The sequence below is a fragment of the Merops nubicus genome, unplaced genomic scaffold (assembly GCF_000691845.1).
Source record: "Merops nubicus isolate BGI_N331 unplaced genomic scaffold, ASM69184v1 scaffold23718, whole genome shotgun sequence".
Lineage (NCBI taxonomy): Eukaryota > Metazoa > Chordata > Aves > Coraciiformes > Meropidae > Merops > Merops nubicus.
In genome coordinates, this window is record NW_008624028.1 from 1 (window position 1) to 14,531 (window position 14,531).

Below are 14,531 nucleotides of genomic sequence, written 5' to 3' on the forward strand. Positions count from 1 at the left end.
AAGGATTCTATGATTCTAAGACAGTAACTGGCTGCTGAGCATTTCATTATGCCCTTTCTCTGACAGGTAGAATGAGGATGAAGATAGGCTGTAGCAGAATGACATCATATTATCACTGGACTCCAACCCTGACTCATAGTGCCAATTCCTCTGAGCTTTGCAGAACTTGTGATCAAGGTTGAATTTTAGACACAGGATCTGTGGCAGGTATGATCCAAATATGCAAGTTGAAAAGGGCAAAATACAATAATTTTTTTTGTTAGTTTCCTACACCACAGAATTTCTACAAAGAACGAATAATTTTGTGTTTCTTGAAATGGGAGCAAACTGTCACATCTGTGAAAACATGTCTTCTGCCTTAAAATGGCCAGGCCCTCCACTTACCTATATAAGCTGAAAACTGTATTGCCGTTGTGCATCAGGTACACGTACACTTCCTCAACATCTTCATGTTTCATCATATTGAAGGTAAAGAAATAGACTCCTGAGAAGATTACCAAATACAACATGTTTGCTTCATAGAGGGAGACAGACAATCATGCTACAGACTCGCACTTCTTGTTTAGAAAACTTAGCATCTAAGGCCAAAATTACCTTCCTATTGTCAGTGGGTGTTTTGCTTCTGCTTATAGAGTGCCAAAATCTGATTCATTTTTATTGTGTATATGGCGGCGGGTCAGCCGTATCCCATCCCAGAGAAATTACTGTCTCAGGACCACTTATCCCTTCCTTCTCTGAAAGGGAAATTTCCCAGAGGAGAGGTGACTCCTCTCTCACCTGTTTTTCCTTACTTTCTTGCACCTGCCCTTTTCCAAAAGGTCAGCTGCCAGACCACCCAGGCCTCAGCCTTAGAAGCTGTCAGACAGACAGCGTGTCACCCAGGTCAAGCAAGGGATGAGTGGTTTTAGCAGCACCCACTGCTGTTCACCTGTCCATACCACATCCTGAAGAGTGCAGACATAGCCACTGCTTTCTCTGGTTGCTCAACACACCCTTTCCATCACCCTTTTTCTTTTTAGCTCTTTCTCTGTCTGAAAGGTGCCAACCGTGTTGTCTGTGTATTCATGTTATGTTGCATGAGCTCTACAAGGCTCCCCCAGGTAAGAAGTCAAGCTCCTGGTTCCTGAATAGTGAGTCTGTAGCATTGACACTGCAGTGGGATTTTAGAGTTTATATCAAAGTCATTAAGTCATTGTGGGTCAAAGTTTATTGACATCCACATATACATTAATGTCAAAACTAAGCAGCTGTGAGGATACACACCCCTAACAGTCAGTAAGATGTGGTACAGCAAGTTTGGAGAGCCTGGCTTTTATTTAATCTAATGTAATTTCCCATAGCTGTGAGTAAATTAATGGCAGGTTGAGAAAGACCCAGTGAAGGAAGGTTGTTTCAGGCTTTGCTTAGACATGTTTTTAATTTTGGCCTTGAATCCCCTAACTCCTATTGTTTTTTCTACATCACAGCTGCTTAAGATGGGGGATTGATGCATCTAAAAAATAACTCAGGTCAAACTGTAATGCCTCATCTTCGGCCACACTTCTGCTGCAGGCCAGCTTAAACTGAACTGGCATAAGGGAAAGTGAGGATGAAGGCAGAGACTGGGGGCAGGAGGTGGAGGAGGCAACTGTGATGCTGCTGCTGCTTCTGCAACATCAAGGCCGTGGTTATCTCATCACAATGGCTGAAGGGCTAATGGTCACCAAAGCAGATGATCTTGTTCCCGCCCCGGCTCTGGCCATGCCCCTTCCTCCTGTCTTTGTGCCAGCACTAGTCTCACTGAATGGCAAGCCCTTTCTTGTCTTGCTCAGTTTCCAATTTCATTTTTCCTGAGAGCATGTAGCAAGAGCTGTGCAGAGTGAGTCTCATCAATGCCTTGTGCAAAGGCAGTTAAAGAGTTTCTCATCATTATTGACAATGCTTCTCCCTATACCTCCCAGAACTGCATTAGTTTGTTTTGCAAACACTCACCATTCACTGGAGCACCAAATCTCCCAGTCATGACATCAAAAAAATTACCAACGTTGGTTTCAACACTGCTGAAGATGATCCCACTGTTCTGGTTGCTGAAGTGAGTAGCCATGGAAGCCATGAATGCAACCTGAAAATATGCAGTTCTTATTCAGGCAGTCATTTATGCAATGCATATGTGTAGAGTAATCAGCTACAGAATTTTTTCCTGTATTTGCAGACTGTTTATTTTCCTGACAGAGATGTTCTTCTGGGGCCTGCTCCAGGGCCATTAAACTTCAGTACAAAACTCCCATTGAATGAAACTGGAAGAGAACTAGGCTTCCTACATTCAATTGGACTATTCATGACTGTAAAATAAAGTGTATGGGCAAGTGTTTGTAGGTCAAGACCTTTGTTTGGGATTTTATTTACTTTTAAGTCTCTTTAGAATGCTGCGACAGAAGACTGCCATTGAAATGGAAGCTGTATGCAGTAAAAGTGATGTAGTTACTTTTCATATATTTCCCAATGCATTTAGATTCCATACGGTTTTTAATGTGTGAAATAAGTAATGCTCAGTAAAATCTACACACCTTAGTGTTTCTTGCTAATTAACTTCAAAGATACATTAACCATTTTTATTAGATGTTCTCTGGAAGTGCAGTTGCTGTGACTCAGTATTCAGTGCTTTTCCTATCTTACCAGTCACCCCATACCCTCAGTCATGACAACAGAGGGTGGTGGAGACCGAAAAAGAAAACTGACAAAGTAAAAGCTGTGCTTCAACTTCAAGTTACACTTCTTGCACTGAGAAAATGTTTCATAGAAAGCAATGCAAACCTTCCCACACTGGACAATTCAAATTATCCTCAGTAAGATACCATGTAACGACCTTGACAACTTGCTTGGGCCAGGAAGAGAGTTATCTCTTCTGTGAGTCTATGTTCCTCCTATCTGACTGTCAGTATACAGGGTACAGGCAGAACTGCTGCATCTGGATGCCAGAAGGCTGCATAGTGACTTGGTATTTTATCTCTCTTTCTTAACTTCTTAGATGAGAAGTATTCAATTACAGTTGCTACTGCCCCTCACAAAAATGACATTGTTCATGAGATTCCAGCTATACTGGTATTAAACAAACAAAAAAAAATCAACACCCTGAAATTCTTTTTATTTCAGATCCAAATGAGAACAAAACCAAAGCAGGCAAAACCAAATTCAAGTCTGGATCCAACAATGGAAATCATTAGCCATCTGGTCAGAAATTTAAGGAGCTCCAGATGTGAGCTGAAAGCTTGGGCTGATTTTCTTTATCCCTGCATGAATGCATTTTCTATGACGGCAAGTTGTTAACTTCTTGCTTCTCAGCCAGGATCACATCAAAGTTCATCATTTGTTAAAGGAAAGCAGCTGCAATGGCAGCTTGATGGAATTTATTGTGTTTTGTCTGGATCCCCTTTCACATTGTCTTTGACCCCAAGCTACTTTTCTTGGGCTGATCAGAGGAGTTGAAAAAGGAGTTCTTTCTCCCTAGGCCTCATTCTGAAGTAGCAGACCAACCAGGACATGTCAAGTCTTTCAAAATAATACAGTACTTAAGACAGTATTGTATTCAAAGGTGTTTTCTTGTCTGCCTATCTCAGCTTTAAAATTCTTAAGCATTATGTTAACAAGAAATTATATGCTATACCATGTAAAAAAGTTCTTAAAATATCTGTTAAAAAAAAGTGATGGAATTTTATTTGGAAATAGGTGTTGAAATATGAGCATTTGTTATTAAACTTCTTGTATCATTCAGTTTTTAATTAAATTGATACCAGTATATGTAAGAAAAAAAAAATGCTGAGAGCTCGTTTTAAAATTGCAACAGGGTATGTGTTGAATGTAATTACAACAAATATGATTTTTACCATGTTTAGCTATAATATTAATTCTAGATAATTCTTCAATAATACTTATGCATTTCTGCTTTATTACAAAAGTCTAGTAATTTCGGAAACTATTTCAATTGTGAAATTTATTCTGTGCAGTTATCCAATCTTCATGCAACCTAGAGTGAAGAATTAAAACATGCACAATGCCACAGAGCTTCCATTTTCCCTGTAGCCAGAAGTGGGACTTCTTTGTGTGCATAGAACGTTTGCTACATCCCATTTACCTCTTCTGTGATGAGATTGATTTGGGGGTATGAATCAGATCAAGAATAAGACACCTCCATTAAAGTGTGTTGGTGCGAGTGAGGATGTAAACTCCCTTGCAGTTTCTGGAGATCTGTATACTCTGTGGTGTCCAAAGTCCCATTTGCTCAAAAGCAGCCGTGACTGTCAGATTAACTTGAGTTGCTCTTCTAGATCCTCAGTAATTACAATGGGAGTTTAGATGCTTTCCCTTATATGTAGGCTCTTTGGAGCTGAATATGACTGCAATCACTTGCCCACACAAATGTACCTAATGCCATCTGCAATGCTTCAGGATTCCTCCATGTGAGGCTGGCTGACCTGACCTACAGAATCCCCTTTCACAGTGGCAGCTGTGGATCTACAGAAGTCCTTTACACAAATGGCAACTGGAGACCAGGAGGGATACACCTCAAAGGCTTGCTCTGCATATAAATCATGCCTTTAGCACTTTAGCTGCACTGCTTATATACTGCTTATACTGCAGTATAGAGTGTGGACAACTCTTTTAAATCCTCTTTGCAACTGCAACCAAAGGTCTTAGTTACACAAGTCCAAATTGCTTTTGGTTGCCTGAATAATAGGGAGGACTACACCATGTCTCCACTGTACTGCAGGTGTGTTTATATATATATACATATATACAAACACATATAGGCTCTCGCCATCTGCCACATTTCTGGGACATGAAGAAACTCTGTTGCAAAAGCTATGTGACTGCGCCAACGCAGTGTTGAGCCCAGACAAGTATATCCTCTCTCCCAGCAGAGCTTATCAGCTCAGGCTTGAATCCAGGTTTTAATGCTCATCTGGCTCTTGGGTAGTTGATTCATAGGCAGATCCTACATGCTTCTCAATGTACTGGGGGTAGCTAGACATACAAAACCACAGATAGCTAATGAGGCATGTTTTTCAGCACCAGAGTACTTCTGTCTGTTAAGTTTCTTCCTGCCCATTTCTCAGCTGTATTCTTGCTCTAAAGAAAGGCTAAGCCCTGATATCTTTCTTTCCCAGGAAAATCTGTCAGGTCACTTTTGTCAGTCATGACAAGGGCTATACATTTTTCTTGTTGTATTAATGAAAAGTAATACATTATCAATGTATTAATAATATATTAATGGATAATTAATACAGGAATTTTTGCTTCTTTAGAGTCTTAGAGTAGTTAGATGCTGGTTTTCAAAGAAAAACATAACCTGAGAACTACTGCAGCCAACACAAGCCAGAGGTTTTGTACCTGTAGCTCTGGGGGAATCCCAGGGTAACCCTTCTCGCCTTTGGGTCCATGATGGCCACGCTCACCCCTTGGTCCCATATCTCCTTTGTCTCCTTTCTCACCTTTGGCTCCTTCCTGGCCAGTTGCTCCATTATTTCCATTGTTCCCATGATTTCCTTAAAGGAAACAGAGCATTCTGTTTGACTTAAATAATTTCATACAATATATTTTAACAGATAACAGTGACAGGGTCATGTTCAACTAGGTTGCAACACATAGACTTTTCAGTACCATAAAACCCAGCTGAGTTGCAGTGCTTAAGCAACAGCTGTGCAGTTAAGTAGAAGGTGAAGATTTTGGTGAGCAAACTTCCAGAAGGACATAGTCTGGTTGTTAAAAGTTAACTCTCATGCTGTCTTGATGTCATTGTATAAACTGCCAGAGTCTCAATGCATTGTGTTTAGCTCGAAGGAGTTGAGTGATTTCATTTTCCTAGACTGAAGGAAAGGCAATTTTTTTATAGTGAAGCTTTTCTTAGATGGCTTCTTATAAAAAGGGTCATTATAAAAATATATTCCTGCATCTGCAGTATTACTTACTTCCTGACGTTTACTGAGGAAATTACTGAACAAATGCCTAAGCACCTGACAAAATTTTAAAGTTGATTAGAATCATTGAGCAATTATTATGCCTACATGAAGCAAAAGCTTGACCTTTCAATTAATTACTATGGGGATTAATTTATATCTTAATTTTTCTAATTCTGCTTGGTTTGAATGTGGATTCTTTACCACTCCACTTGTTCTGATTAGTCACTCTGGTTATGAATTTACAAGAATGGTGTTGTCTGAGATCAAAACTAATGATTAAGTGATTCTTTAGAGGTTTTATACCAAGAAAAAAATTTACTTCAAACAAGGAAGCTAAATGGTAGAAGAAATCAAGCATATATTTGATTTGCTCCAGAAATAATTTACTCTTAAAAATAAAAAGTATGGTTCTTCCTTTAAAGCCAGAGCTACTAGTCTACCAGTTCAGAACAGAAGTATGCAACTGACATTTGATTCAGTCCAGAGAAGAGCAGCTGTTTTTATTCTTCCCCTTAGGGTCACAATGATATCAAATGCCAGAGATGAAGGAAACAGAGAAATTCTGGAGTGCGGAAAGTTGCTGTCAGCCATACAATTGTGGTGTGCTGTGTTGACAAGAATGTACGACAGAGATACATCCTTATATGAGGAAAGGGCAAAGCTGGGTGTGGGCTGTGTCCCAGTATGTCCACTGCAGCCTTGAAAGAGTGAGTCTAGTACCAAATTGTGTCCTGCTATTAAGAAGCCAAAAATGTATTAATATGCCATGCAATATTTCTGCACAAGAGGCCTCATTGTTAAATTTCTCTTGCTTCTGTAATCATCTATGGTATTTTTATAAAGGATTGATGCATGAAAAGCTCACAGTGTGCTAATCCTAAATATGCATATGACCTTATTTTGCCTAATACCCAAAATATGTCAAAGTAACAATTTATTTCAATATTCTATCAACTGAAACTAATTCCTGAAACACTCCATTCACTCAGATTTCACTTCATAACAGTCAGATGTAACTGTTACTGTAAACTATTTCTACCAAAAATCACTACTTTTTTTGGGTTTTTTTTATATGGTTGTCTGTCATGGCTGTTACTGTCAGGACATTTGTGAGAGAGGACGGTTATGAAATTGCATTTTTATTGCAATAACAGAAGATATAAGCTTTTGAAGATGAGGCAAATCTGTCAGTCAGTGCCATGTTCATTTACATTATACATCTGCTTTAGGAACGGTGATTTTCAAATCCCTGAAGGCAGCTGCTGTAAAAAATTTACACCAACATGTAACTGTCTTCTTCGCTTGTCTTGGCTCTTCTTTTTCCATACCAATTACCAGATCAAAGTATATCCTTTTCTTGTGTATCTTGTTCTTCTGTGTGCATTTTTAATGGCAAAATTAATTAATTTTATTACAGAAAACAAGAAGAAAGAAGGAAAATAATTAATTTCTCTGAGAGAATAGAAGCATATGTGTCTCTGTAAAATATTGGCTAGCAGTATCTAGGTGAAAAAAAACTCCTGAATAGCATAGCTGGATATTCAAAGGTGATTGCAATAGTCAACTCCAGGGAAGAAGTTATTCCAACTTCAAAGGAAGCCTCATGCTGCTTGAAGAAGAGAGACCAATTTGCCATAGAAATGTAACCAGATTACTTTCAATTTGAATTTGTGAAAGCTGAATTTTAATAAAAAAATTGGTTTTCACAGCAAAATAGTTTAGAGTCTAATTGAAAAATCACTGTCTCCCCAGAAATTATAGAAAAACTTTTTTCTGAATCTGTCCCCAGAGACTCATGTTTCAACAATTCTTCCCTATTTCATAGAAGAGCCTGTAATTTATCACCTGTAATTAGACTGATCAAAAAATGAATTAAACTTCATCTTTACCTGGCATCCCAGGGGGCCCAGGAGGTCCTGGGGGCCCTTGGTAGAGTCGAACTCCAAAGTCACCACGGCAGCATGAACTACAGTCTGGATTCTGTGGTCCCGTTTGTGGAGGCTAAGTGCACAAAAACAAGGTTTAAATAACTCATTCATGGAGGGCATCAACCATATGCACATAAGTTACACGATCTTTATTGTATATTCTCTGTTTATATATTTGGTAAGTTTTCAAAACACTTCTTATTTGGGCTGAAATCTGACATACTTGGGTTTTCCCAGAATATGTTATTTTTGGAAGATTTAAGAGAATAGCTTGTCAAGTGTTACAGAGCTGTGTGGATACTGAAAAAAAAAAAAAAACACAACAACTTGTCCTGTCAAATAATGATGGGTTTTAAAATTAAATGATATCAAGTAATGAAAGTGAGATGAATATTTCGGTTGGGTTCCTATCTTGCTTTTCACTGATCCCACATTTCAGCTGACCTTTTTTTGATAAATAAGGCTATGTACAGCTAGTGGTAGTGCACAAAGGACTTCATTTGACCTTCAGCAGTGAACTAACTTCCATGAAACATAAAGACAATTGTGTTGGTCTGCACAAAGAAGATGTTAAAAAAGTCTGTGCAGCATATTCCTGTTCATTGCTCCAGACATGCATCTCTACAAGCTATTAAAACTGGGAGAACCTAAAAAAGTGCCAAGTTAAATGACAAAAATTTGAACTGACCACAACACCTGGTGTTAGGGGCATTTGATTATTTGTAGTTGTGAGTGTGTAACCATGAAAACCTGTATATATGCTGAAACTAATATGGTACCATAAATAAACTAATGTTTATTATACACTGCTCAGCCACTGTAATAACAATTTAATAATAATTTTGTTTCAGGGTTTTTCTTTTCCATATTATTGTATTTATACTCATTCAGGCTGGCTGGATTTCATAACTAGGCTCTAGCAATGATTTAACAATCACAAATCTTCCAGAGGATCAGCTGAGTTAGAGGTCCAACTTCTTTCTCAACTTCCTTCTCATTTCTCCCTCTTTATTTATTTCTCCTTGCAATTTTTTGCTAGTATCCTGAGATGCAAATCTGCAGTTCTCAAATTCTGGAGGAGGATAGTTATGCCAATCCAGCTACTACTTTTCTCTGATAAATCTACTATTTGTCTTCCTATTCTTTCCACTTATCTTTATCATCTAAAGATTACTTGCCTAATGCAAACCTATTGATTTACTGGCAGCAAAAAAAAACCCCCCCCAGCCTCTGGTGGGATGTGAACTAGCAAATGAACATACAGATGTCACCTGTACAAGCTTGAGAAGTGTGCTTGGGAAGTGTGTGAACCTTATGAGGTTCAAGAAGGCCAAGTGCAAGGTCTTGCACCCTAATTAGGGCAATTTCTAGTCTTGATACAGGTTGGGGGATGAAGGGATTGAGAGCACCCTGACGGGAGAGGTCTCAGGGGCACTGATGTATGAAAAGCTGGACATGACCTGGCAGTGTGCGCTTGCAGCCCAGAAGGCCAGCCATATCCTGGGCTGCATCAAAGGAGTGTGTCCAGCAGGTCGCAGGAGGTGATCCTGCCCCTCTACTCTGCTCTGGTGAGACCCCACCTGGAGTACTGCATCCAGTTCTGGAGTCCTCAGCACAGGAAAGACATGGACCTCTTGGAATGGGTCCAGAGGAGAGCCACAAAAATGATCAGAGGGATGGAACGTGTCTGCTGTGAGGACAGGCTCAAAGAGTTGGGGTTGTTCAGACTAGAGAAGAGAAGGCTCTGGGGAGACCTTATCCCAACCTTTCAATACTTACAGGGGGCTTATAAGAAAGATGGGCACAATCATTTTAGCAAGGCCTTCTGTGACGGGACAAGTGGTGATAGTGTTAAGCTAAAAGAGGGTAGATTCAGACTAGATATAAGGAAGAAATTTTTTACAGTGTGGGTGGTGAAACACTGGAAGAGGTTGCACAGAAAGTTGGTAGATGGCACCATTTAAGGTCAGGTTGGACAGAGCTCTGAGCAGCCTGATCTAGTTAAAGATGTCCATGTTTATTGCAGAGAGGTTGGACTAGATGACCTCTGAAGGTCCCTTCCAACCCAAAACATTCGATGATTCTGTGTTTTGTATTCCTGCCCTCAAGGTCACCAGCTGGCTTGATCTGAAACATTTAAACTTTCTGCCTGTATTTTGGACAATATCAAGCACACCCACACCCACCCCCCCAGCCCACCGTCTTGGGGGGGCTATGCTTAGGGTTACAGAAAACCCCTTTTAGGCCACCAAAATACTGCAACTCTTCCAATGGGACAGACACATGCTTATGTCAGCTGGAACCACTGTCAGTGGAGCTACCACGGGAACAGAGGCTGGCCTGACAGATCAACAAATATGCTTCATGTGCAAAGAGTTATGGAAATGTTGAGACTTGCCAGTGGGCAGAAGGGCTCCATATTTGTGGGCTTTCGGTCAATAGAATGCTTTTTACCTTCATTCTGGATTAGGTCTATGCTTTATGAAGAAAATTAGTTCTGCCTGTTGGACTGTCAGTTCCTGGACAACCTGTTCGTATCTTTCTTGCTGTTTTATCTCTGTTGTTGCTAAGAACATAACTGACAATGACCAGACAAACGTTTAAAGCTTTCCTAATATGAGAGTAGAAGTAGCCCTGCTTACAGCTCATTTTCAGTCTTTGAAGGGAAGCCAAGTTCAAGAGCACTGGAATTGTGCAAGCATTTTGCTCCACCTGAAATGCTGATGTTGAGTGTGCGCTGAGATTAAAATCTCCAGCTCTTTTTCGATAGTGCTTCGTCTTCGTATTAAATCAGAAGGGGAAAAAATATACAGACACCTGTCAAGAGCAGATAGGTCATTTCAGCTGAGAAATACCTCAAGACTTAGAATTACGGATTGTAGGTAAGGGAAGGCAAGAATCCAGCAAACTGCACAGCATGTGAGACTCTCTCTGTGCATGTATTGTTTGGGGCTTTTACCCAGTGCACTGAAATCCCTAATGACATTGTTAGCTTACCAGCTATGTTATCAAAAAAAAGATAACATGATGATCATACTTGTCGTTACCTCTCAAAAAGCTTAGCAGGTTATTACATGTGAAATGAGGCAAGCCTTGCCAGGCTGGTTGTATGAGAACAGTTCCTTCAAGTTCAAAGTAACTACTTATGCAAGTCATAAAGTACTGTTGAGTCATTATTTTTACTGATCTTTTGACGAGGATGAAAAGAATGTTTACAGTCACCTGCCAAGAGCAATGAATATTCAGGATACTCTTTTAATCTCTAAAAACAGACAATTTCATGAAAAATACATTTAAAAGAAAAACCTATTCTTTAAGTAAAATTACATTCAAACGGGACAAAGAGATTAATTACAACCTACTTGCCAAAGGTGTCCTGTGCAGCCATTTGCACATAAATTGTATCATGCAGTGAATCTGTGGCATTGCTCTCAGAACATGAATATGATTTAGGAGCTTGTGAAATGCATCTGCCACATTGATATCCTAATATAGATAGAAAACTGGAGATATTTCTGAGGCTATTTGCTGAATTTCGTATGATTTGGTATGTAGGAGATAGTTCTAGGCAACAGACAGTCCATAAAATTGGCTTAACTTAAAGTTGTGAACCCAGCCCTTTTTCATTTCCTGGTTAATTTTATGGGTTTCTGTTATATATTGCCTAAGACAATGCAGAAAATTAGTAATGTACATTCACTGTTCTTAGCTCCTGTTCTGTGTGCAAAATAGCATGTCTCTGTGGACATAAAAGGCCCTCTATGCCCCTTATCTATCAAAGAATTAAACAAATCAAAATCGCCAAAATTCTGCGTAAAACACCAGTAAGTTGCAGGGTACATGATGGTTTTCAAAGAGCAACCTGAAAAGGAGGAATGTGTCTGGCATGGATCTCCCCAGTCACTAAGAGTTCTTGTGCTTGAGAAATGCACATTGTGTTTTACATAAGTAACTAGCAGCATGGCAACTAGCCTTGTACCCAATCCAGCAAAGACAAATGCTATTGTCTCTGTTCCACAACAGAGAATGGGACCATTAAAACACTCTAGCAAGAGAGTGAAATTCTCCAGCCAGAGCTAAGATAACCAAGAAAGCAGGGAATTAGGGGCGTAACAGCTTTCAGATAGCTCAAGGGGAAGAGAGATACTTGACATGATTTAAAGCAGTTCTGTGCCACCTTTGTTCCTCCTTTGCCTGGAAATCCCTGGAGTCTGGAGATGGAAAATACCTATTGCGTCAGCCACTCTGTGATGGATTATCCCTGTCATGCATCTCCTAGTGCTCCATTTCATTTCAGTAAGCCAAAAGTTGCATCATTTCCCCAGCAAAGATTGCCTCTTAGAGAGGATCTGGCAGGTAAATGACTGCCATCAGCTGTACTCAGATTCTCCAGCCTCAGTTTTAATGTCACAGCCTCTTCCCCCAGCAGGCAGCTCCAAACATGTTGCATTAAATTCTCTGATGAGAGACGCATGCATCCCAAACACAGTGACACTTTTTATGGGGAGAGTTTGCCCCTAAAATACTTAAAATTTTATATTAAATCCTGCATTGTCTGAAGTTATGTTGAGTTAAACAGAAATCTTCTTTAAGTACCAATAGTACATAGCCTGTAGTATGCAGCTGCAGAATTCTCTCTGCAGTGAAGAAGTACACACACACTATCTGGCTCATTGGACTATAAACCTGATGGTTTACATTTTTTATATACTGCAAGTGCAATTTAACATACCTACAGTTAAACATCTATTTTGCTGAGTGTGCTGGGAGAACATTAAAAAAAAAGACATATGAAATGCAAAGCACTGAAACATTTCAATACAGGGAATATAGTGAAATATTAAACTTATTTCCATACTTGGATATGTTTCAGTTCCTGAAAGCCTACTACAGAATTGATAGAAAAATCTCTTCTCTGCTTATGATGAAGTAGTTTGTTATTCGAGACTTGTCTGCATGTGCATGATTTTTGGAATTCAGAATATCATAGTTTGATCTGAAAGAACTTAAAGAACAAAATACAAGATAAACTATAAAAGACTCAACCATCTGTATCAGCAGTAGGAACAACATATTCATGTTCTTGTTTCTAAAAAAATCAATCAATGAAAACATCATTTGAGTGGAATTTTGTTTTGCTTACTGATAGAAAAAGTTTCATCTTCTGCCTTTCAAATTTTTATTTTTAAATTTCGACAGCAATATTTTATGTATAATCAAATTATGCCATTTTCCCTTTTTTATGAGCTAATGACTGTAGCAACTAAAATGCCATGTAAAAGGCATAGATATTGCCAGTTTAAAACACAGATATTATAGATGATTTAGTCTTTTTTCCTCTGAAACTGTCACAGATATATATCTCATTAAACCTACTCCTTATATTAGTATCTATTTTTTAAGCTATTCCTTAGAATAAAATTTTTGAACACTCACAACTTCATTATGTTTGTCTCAAGCTCAAAAAAATATACTTTATATATGTAATTTTCAACTTAAGTTATCCTGTGTTAAATTAAACTTCCCACATACCTCTATAAATTCTGTAACTTTCCTTCACACCCAAATGAGTTAAAAGAATCTAAAACTTTAATATATTAAATAAGTAATAACTTGAAAAATTGAGATACTATATATCAGAATATATGATTGCACACCGTCACAGTTTCAGCAAGATGAAGGACCACTGTCTATGCTGAAATCAGTGTCCCCCGCCACTACAGTTGTACCAGCTCATTAAAAGATCCTACAAAGCAACCCAGCAGGTTACAGACCAATACACAGCTTTAATAAAAGTAATTTCATAGACATATCACTAATAATCTTAGCAACAAAAACAAAATATCTCATTAGCTTTAAAGATATCTTTAGAAGATTAATTAAGAGTACCTGGACTCTATCTGAGGTAGTCAGTTCTATATCATCTACCTCTGGTCTCAGGACTTTTTGGTCTGTAGAAGTGCTATTATCAACAGTCCACTCTATAAGTTGACTCCGAGGTTTCAATATTTCCCTGCTTCTGGAACCTTTATGGCCAGTCTGGTGGTGACTTTGCAATACTTTGGCCACTGGTTTATAAGATCTTCTGCTCACCTCCATGTATTCATCATGACACAGGCAAAATGGAAGAAAAAATAAAGCCAGTAGATGCCAACTGATGAAATCCTTCTCTGCCATGTCACTCAAAATAATTTTTCAGGAGTCCAGCAAATGTCCTTGCAGAAGGAGAACCTCTTTGCTGCACCAGGAGCTTTGTGGTCCTTTCAGCTTTTCCACTAGTAAGCCTGGCACTGAGACCAGTACCAGGTTTTATACGGTTGTGTGCAATAAATAAAACTGAAAATGCCAAGGTGACAGGAAGCTTCATCCAAAATCAGTCATGCTTCTTTAAACAAACCAAGCATTATTCACCACTTCACTACCACAAGGAAAATTGATTTGTATGCTGGAAATGACCACAGCATTTAACGGACTCCCGAGGTTCCTATTTGAGGGCATTAAAAAATGTAGCACCTTTTCTTTGGCATGTTTTTGTTTAAGTGTGAAAAAATGTGGATGGAAATGGAGAACATGTGGCTAATGGTTTATGCTTCTTGATTAGACATGGAAAGGCTGTGAATTCACACTATTAAATGTCTTTTGGACACAGTCACCTTCCTTATTTGCC

The 14,531-nt window shown here is 38.9% G+C and overlaps 1 protein-coding gene across 1 annotated transcript; it reads right to left on the reverse strand.

Annotated features, from left to right (window-relative positions):
* Positions 1-384: 384 nt before the first annotated feature.
* On the reverse strand, positions 385-14,129 carry C1QTNF3 (C1q and tumor necrosis factor related protein 3; the record flags this gene model as incomplete). Its single annotated transcript, XM_008945285.1, has 5 exons — positions 13,754-14,129; positions 7,826-7,937; positions 5,368-5,522; positions 1,972-2,101; positions 385-484 (listed from the first exon to the last, which is right to left on the reverse strand). Coding segments are annotated over exons 1-5 (785 nt in total), but the record flags the coding sequence as incomplete, so codon positions are not given.
* Between the last annotated feature and the right edge of the window lie 402 nt (positions 14,130-14,531).